At 33.6% G+C, this 7,943-nt stretch overlaps 1 protein-coding gene across 1 annotated transcript; it reads left to right on the top strand.

Annotated features, from left to right (window-relative positions):
- Positions 1-6,344: 6,344 nt before the first annotated feature.
- Positions 6,345-7,430, top strand: LOC109219285. Its single transcript, XM_019383721.1, has 2 exons — positions 6,345-7,103; positions 7,215-7,430. Exons 1-2 carry the CDS (start codon positions 6,345-6,347, stop codon positions 7,428-7,430), a joined length of 975 nt encoding a protein of 324 aa, XP_019239266.1.
- Positions 7,431-7,943: the final 513 nt, after the last annotated feature.

The following is a 7,943-nucleotide window of genomic DNA, read 5'->3' as shown; positions in this document are numbered from 1 at the left end:
TTTTACCCTTCCTTCTAAGCAATGAAAAGTGCTCGCTTGTATAATGTATTTGAAACTTCCAATCATATCTGGACGGTTTTTCTGATAATCTGTCTGTTGATTATACCATGGATTACTGGAGAAGGTTCGTTACTTTTTTATATATTTGTTAAACTGAGAATAGATTGTTGCTAATGATTTATTACTTTCAAAGTCCCCTTTTTCTTTTTCATCGTATGAATTTAGAATTGGATAATATAGTTTAACTAGCTTATTTATACTTTACAGAGTGCAATATGTGTTTTACCATTTGTGTGCCTATTCTGTTACCACCCACTACCATCATCTAGGAAAATACACACATCTTTGATGTATAAAGGACAATTGGTCCTTAACTTAGAGTTCCAAGTTCAAAATTTAAGGACACTTGGTCCTGAACTTAGAATTAAAAGTTCAAAAGTTAAGAACACTTGGTCATGAACTTAGACTAACAAGCTCAAAAGTTAAGGACAAACAGTCCTTAACTTACAGTTACAAGTTCAAAAGTTAAGGACAACAGGTCCTTAACTTTGATTTCCAAGTTCAAAAGTTAAGGACAGAAAGTCCTTAACTTACAGTTACACGTTCAAAAGTTAAGGACAAGCAGTACTTAACTTACAGTTACAAGTTCAAAAGTTAAGGACAATAGGTCCTTAACTTTGACTTACAAGTTCAAAAGTTAAGGATGCTTGGTCTTGAGGTTTGAGTTCCAAGTTCAAAAGTTAAGGACATGTAGTCCTGAAGTCCTGAAGTTAAGGACATGAGCAGAAGGGTATTTTCGTCCGGGCAGTTAAAGTTTATTAAACCAGTGGCTAAAGACTAAAGACATTTAAAACACTGACTTTAAAATAAAGACAAGAGCTGTTAGTGGCTATTTGTGCACATCGCCCCAGATCACATGGCTGAAACGTGACCTACTGATCTCATTCGCCACGTGTCGGTTCCAAAATTGAAAATAACTAAGCCCACCTTAAATTGGCGCACAGAGAGGTGGACCCAGGCCCATCTCAGAAAATCTCTTTTTAATTGGTGGGCTCCAGGTGTATCTGCTAGCTAGCAAGCCCAATCATTTTTCATATACCCTATTATTGACGGTTTCTTCATAATTCGGAGTGCTCAAACAGTGCAGACACGGTTTGTCTTAAGATAAAGACCGTAGAATTAACGTCAGACCCATTGGGCTATGTGGGGCTCGAAAAGTTAACTGACTTTTGGAGAGTATTTGTTAAGAGAAATTTTCATAAACTACTATCTTTTAGTAGTAATTAGTTATCTATAGATATCATTTGCTATATTACGGATTATAGATATCTTTTCTGTGGTTATAAGATGTATTTGATGTATTTAAGCTATTGTATTCATGAATACAGTAGCAAAAATAGGTGTGAATCAGGGAAATCCAGCTAATCAGTTGTTGTATTCGAGTGTATTCACGGAGTGAAACATGGGATTACAGCTGGACAGATTATTGTATTCGACTGTATTCATGACGTGAAATAGGGGATTACACTGTTTTTAAAACGGAAAGTGAATCAATTAACATAATAGACTCCATATATAACTCAACGAACTCAATTATAACACACAAATTTTGTATTTTCAGTTATAAAAAAGATCCTCAACCGAAAAATACATAAAAAATATAGCAATCTTCAGAGAAATTATATAATACATCTGAATACATAAATTATATTAATTAAAAAAAAACGTATGAATACATTCATGGCATATAGCGAGACAGTGAATACAATGAAATACATAGAATACAGCGGGATACATTGAAATACAATGAAAAAAAAGATAGTGAATACAATGAAATACATGGAATACAACGAGATACATTGAATTACAATGAAAAAAGACAATGAATAAAATGAAATACATGAAAATACATTGAAATATATTAACAAAAAATCAAGTTGCTCAGCCCCAAACTCCGTCGTCTTTGTTCAAGAACAAACCCTAATTTCCGGCGAATCCGCCGGTCACCGGAAGCCGGTAGTGAAAACAACGTCAAAGCCTTCAATGCCATATCTCAGAAGATGTAGAAATCACAGAAACTTATATCCTTCAATGACGAATTGATTGATAAAGACGAATTAACTTATATCCTTCAATGACGAATTAACAGAAAAAACAACGTCAAAGCCTTCAAGCCTTCAATGACGAATTGTGGAAGGAAGAGGAATGTCAAAGCCTGTCCTGTTAGCCATAGAAGAAGTGGATGGATGAGGAAGGATAAACTCCCTATAGATTCGAAATGGGCTTTTGAAATAAGGTCCAATTGATTAGGGCACAATATATAAGAAGCGGCAATAACACAAAAATGACAATTAGTGCGGTGAAAGCAGAGAGCTATAGAGAGTTTCAGTGGGTAGTTTTGCTCCTCTCTGTCATTCTCCGCCGTCGATGATCACTCAAATAAAAATTTTTCGAGACAATGGAGATGAATCAGTGGAGAATTGTGGTTGTATTCATGGAGAAAGACTAGCGTTGAGAGAGAGAGAGAGAGATGGTGGAGAAAAATCTGAAAGAATGAGAGAGAAACATAATACAAAGCGTATTTTATGGCTTAAGGGTAGGAGGTGACCATAAATAGATATTTGGCTATAAAAATCAAAAGGTAGCTATGGAATATAATTTTTTAAAAGGGTATTTATTTAAAATAAATAAATTATCAACCTTTGCTATAGGAGGTAAAAATTCCATTTGGTAATTGTTGTATCTCAGCTATGTGGGGCTATGCATAGGGCTGGACATAATTTGATAAATACCGAATTACCGTACCGAACAGGTATTTTGTATACGGTATTTTGGTATTTGGTATGGTATTTGGTTTAAGTTTTAAAAAAAATTAGTATTAGGTATGGTATTTGATATTTTTAGATAAAACACCGAAATACCGATACCGTACCGAAATATATATTATATTACACAAAATATATATTATCAATTATAACACAAATATAAAAAATCTAAAATTTTACTTTTCTTTATTCTCAAAGTTCATCAATTAACTCTAAACAAGTAACAAAACATTTCTAATGATCAAATGTTCTTTTATGTACAATTTTCTCTATTTGAGTCGATATTTGCTAGTTTTGGACAAATTTTTTGTAAACAAACATTTTCAGTTTTGTATTTTTGAGTACTTTAATTAAGAATATTAGAGAGTATGGCTCTATGCACTAGTTAGGGTTCAAACCGAATAAACTGAAGTTACCGAACTGAATAAACCGAAAGAAGAAAAACCGAACCATACCGAATTTAATTAGGTACGGTATTAGTATAGGATTTTAAGAAACCGAATACCGAAAATACCGAACCGAAATGTCTAAATACCGTACCGTACTGACCGACGGACACCCCTAGCTATGTGGGGCTCACAATTTTTAACCTAGGTAGTGACACTAATTTAGTAGCTCAGCCGATCGGCTATCTGAAATTTTTTCTTTTTTGAGAAAAGAAGAATTAACTTAAATAGCTGCCCAATTACCGCTTAAACTAAAATAGACGATAAAATATATAATAAATGTATAATTAATTTATAACTTATATGTACTGACGAGAAAAAAAAAATAATCAATCTGGCCGGCTATTTGTGTAAAGATCCCTTGAGAAAAAGGTTCGGTATTCCACCTTGTAATTCCGCTTCCCCCGATTTCCCTTTCACACCTCCTCACCGCGGCGTCTGTGCTCCTCCTCCTCACATGACCAACCCATGGCGCAACTTCAGCTAACCGAGGACATGACCCTTGATAAGAAGGTATGGAGTTCGAGAATTAGGGTAGTAGAGTAGGTAGTCTAGAGTGTTCATAACAGTAGTATTGGCGCGCAGTCTCGCTTTCTGTTGGTAGTAGGTTTTATGACTAACCGTTATTTCTTTCATTGTTGATCACCTTACTATCTGGTTGTTTTTATTCTGCTTTTATATGGCTTCTTGGTACTGTCTGTTCTTGTCTATATTTTCAGTAATGTGGTGCTTATGCTTTTCTAAGCCGAAGGTCTATTGGAAACAGCCTCTCTATCCTCACAAGGTAGGGCTAAGGTACACACTACCCTCCCCAGACCCCACGGTGTGGAATATTACTGGGTATGTTGTTGTTGTTGTTTTAAAAAAAAATATATATTGTCGAATCAATAAAAAAAGGCCATACTTTGAGGCACAATCGGTGAGAATGGTTGTTGGAATCCCTCAGTTCATTCTCAAACTCAGTTAGCTCTATTCCTTATTGGTCGCGTGAAAGAGTATGGGCTATCGAAGAAACCTTTATAATGATGAATGAATAATCTTAATATATTATAAAGAATACATTCAGCTCAATATATTAAATATGTGAATGGAGTAACACAAGACCAATTTTATATACATATGACATGTGATATACACAACAGTTGGAACGTATGGTGTACATTGAGTTGAGTAATGAGAATCACAAAATCCAAGATTCAGCCTTGAACAGATAAGTTATTCTTTCAATATTGTACACATTTGGCTATATTGTTTTTCTTGTTCCATTGCACTAAAAGATACTTTTCTGTATTGCCTTTTTTTACAAATAAATTTTGTTTTTCCATTGCACTAAAATTTGGTAAAAACTTTTTCAACCCTGGAGCAAAGAAACGAAGAATTGGTCCATATTTATAGGAAAAAGACCATTCGTGTATTACTAGTTCCACCCACTTCAAACTTATACGATCTGAAAGATAACTTTTGAAATTAATAGAGGGCAAATTTGACAAAGGAATCAGGCGTGAAATAGACATGAACCGAATATCTTGTCGATAACATACTTTGTTTGATTAGGAATCACACTTCAAATCGTTTAGAGCAATATTTATATCATCACTAATCTGCTAAGAGAATAGTAGTAATTCAACCAAATTTTCATAAAACTAAATGCTGGATTACTGCCTCAGCCCTCAAAATATATCCTACTCCTGTTTAATGTAACTCAAACTATCAGAACCAAAAGAGAATGGAGTGCCTAAAGAAATGTAAGATCATAAAAAAATGAATGTCAATCCTATTTAACTAACTCAATAACGAAAAAAGCCCTGCCCAAAGAAATTCTCAAGAGCTTAAATTTTTAATGTATTTAAAATAAATTATTAATTATGATTATGATTTTATCCAACATGAAATGCATTTACGAAGAATAGAAAATATGATCAAATTTTCGTGGTAATGCTGAAGGAATATTCTAGTTTTTCAAAGATATAAAATGTGGATATGTCGTCCAAACTTTAACTCTATGGCAATTAACTTCAAATACTCTACTCCATATTTTTTTAGGTTGTTTGGTTCCTTAAATTTTTTCTACTTTTTTTTAGGCTTATTTTTAAAACTTCTACTTGAGAATATTTGTTTTCTGAATGACATATATGACTAAAGAAATAGTAAGTAATTTCAAAAAATAATTCTTCCAAATCATATTAACTGATTTTTCCAAAGCCAAAGTCCTCGTCGTTTTTCAATATTGGCTCTTGGTAAGTTTTAGAGATATTTAGCTACATATTCTTATTATGATGTAACATAACTGTATGTCTATTTAACGTGAAAGGCATACTCATAATGACGGCCTAATAATTATTTTACCTGTTTTGAATAAGTAAATATTTATATAAGTTCAATCTTACTTGACTTTATTCCTAAATATTAGTAATTATCATATAATTCAAATAAGAAAAGATTTAATAATTAAAATTTTAGTTAATTTTAAAATCCTAAATAGTATACGAAAGTAACTTAAATTACGATTTTGTCCGATATAAAATTTATTTTCAAAAAGTAAAAAAGACGAACAATAGTCCGCTAAGGGCCTTCGTGCTTTTAATATAGTACATACTAATTTTAGAGTACGTACATTGCACGTGTCTATTGTGTCAATAATATTTAAAATTATTAATAATTTATACTCTTCATCATATATATAACTATTAACTGGTGAAAGGATACAACAAAAAAGGAGTGTCCCCAAGATGCATTATTAATGTAGATATAAGGAAAGCATATGATTCTGTTGAATGGCCTTTCCTACAGATGGTGCTAGTGGAGTATGGGTTTCCTAGCAAGATAGTTCAACTGATCATGGAATATGTAACAAATGCTAGTTACTCTATTCTGATCAATGGAGGTTTGACTAAAAGGTTTAAAGCAGAAAAGGGATTGAGGCAGGGGGATCCTATGTCACCATACCTCTTTGTCCTAGTAATGGAGTATCTCAACAGAACCTTGAAGACTCTCAAAGATGTTCCAGATTTAAATTTTGGTTGGTGTGAGTCTAGATTTCAAGGAAATGATATGCTCAGAGTTTCAGTTTAAAATGGAGACTCTACCCTTTAAGTACTTGGGGGTACCACTGTCTTCCAGGAAGCTGTCAATACATCAGTGTTTACCTCTGGTGGAAAGGATCACAAATAGAATAAAGTGCTGGACTTCGAAGTTGCTGTCATACAGTGGTCAATTGCAGCTGATAAAAAGTGTACTATTTGAAATGCAAACATACCGGGGACAAGTATTCATTATTCCAAAGAAGATTATACAGTTAGTAAATGCTGTATGTCGAATCTTTCTATGGACAGGCAATTACAGCCCCTCAAAAAGAACTCTAATTGCACGGGAGAGAATATGTATGCCTACTTCTGCAGGGGGATTAAATGTGATTAGCTTTGAATGGTGGAACAGGGCTGCTATATGTAAAATGATGTGGGCAATACACGTGAAAAAGGATGCGTTATGGATCAAATGGATACATGCTATTTACATAAAGAAGGAAGACATTACTGTGATGCAGACACCAAGGCAAGCTAGTTGGTTAGTCAAGAAGATCTTTGATATTAGGGATTGGTACAAGAAGATAGAAACAGTTGCAAACATGGATAAATTCTGTGTGAAAGGCAAATTCAGTATCCACAAAATGTATACTCTATCAAGACCTCAATACCCTAAAGTTGAATGGAAAGCATTGACGCTGGGAAATGGTATTCCTAGGCACAACTTTGTCTTGTGGTTAGCTCTAAATCACAGACTGACTACTGTGGATCGCCTTGCAAAATGGGAAATTCAAGTAGACCAAGACTGTGTATTATGTAAGAGAGGACAGACTGAAAATATGGAACACATATACTTTGAATGTCAATATACAAGGTATATTTGGAGCAAGTTGCTGGCTTGAATGGGGGAAAATCACCAGATAGGCACAAGGCTTGAAGAGGTTGCCTGGATGAGTAAACGAGCAAGAAGTGGTCGAGCCCAAAACAACATTCTGGTCTTCTTGTTTGCTGCAGTAACGTATCAAGTATGGACAGAAAGGAATATGAGAAGATTTCAAGGGAAGGAGAAGGAAGCAGAGAGAAAGATTAGAGACATTGTCCTTCAAATTCAAATTAAAGGACAGCAAAATGCGTAATGGAAGAAGAGACTTGAGCAGCTGAATAGTTTTCCATAGGAAGTATATGTCTGTATTTGGTTGCTATTGTATGTTGAATTAGTCAAAAGTGTTTTTCCAAAAAGTAGTTAAAGTGATTGTATTGATGTAATGAGTCTAACTCTTGAGTCCTAAAGAGTTAGAGGCACTGTATATTTGTTCTTGGTTAAATAAAGTTTATTTTGACCAAAAAAAAGAAGATTGTGTTTTAATAGATTAAAACAATACCTAGGGTAGAGCTTGACCAAACAAACATAGAATGAGTAAAAATTATGAATCAAATGTTGTGCAAGCACAAGTTGCTCCTTATTAATGAAAAAAATAACTCATTTAGAACATTTTGTATTATTTTATCTTTATTGCCTCAAGTTGCATTATCAATTTGACTTTTAATATTATACCATAACCAACTTTGCTCTATTTATAATATCTTTCATCATCAATGTGCTTCTTATAAAAAAAAAATATATAGCCTAAGACTTTTGTCAACTTGAA

The sequence above is a fragment of the Nicotiana attenuata genome, unplaced genomic scaffold (assembly GCF_001879085.1).
Source record: "Nicotiana attenuata strain UT unplaced genomic scaffold, NIATTr2, whole genome shotgun sequence".
Lineage (NCBI taxonomy): Eukaryota > Viridiplantae > Streptophyta > Magnoliopsida > Solanales > Solanaceae > Nicotiana > Nicotiana attenuata.
Note: the sequence above shows the minus strand (reverse complement) of the source record. Positions and strands in the feature narration are given on the sequence as shown.

Excerpts from the sequence above, each read along its gene's own strand:
- LOC109219285 (XM_019383721.1), top strand. The coding sequence starts at position 6,345 with ATGGAGACTCTACCCTTTAAGTACTTGGGGGTACCACTGTCTTCCAGG. Across the intron at positions 7,104-7,214 it reads TTCAAGTAGACCAAGACTGT|ATAGGCACAAGGCTTGAAGA; the intron begins GTATTATGTAAG and ends GAAAATCACCAG.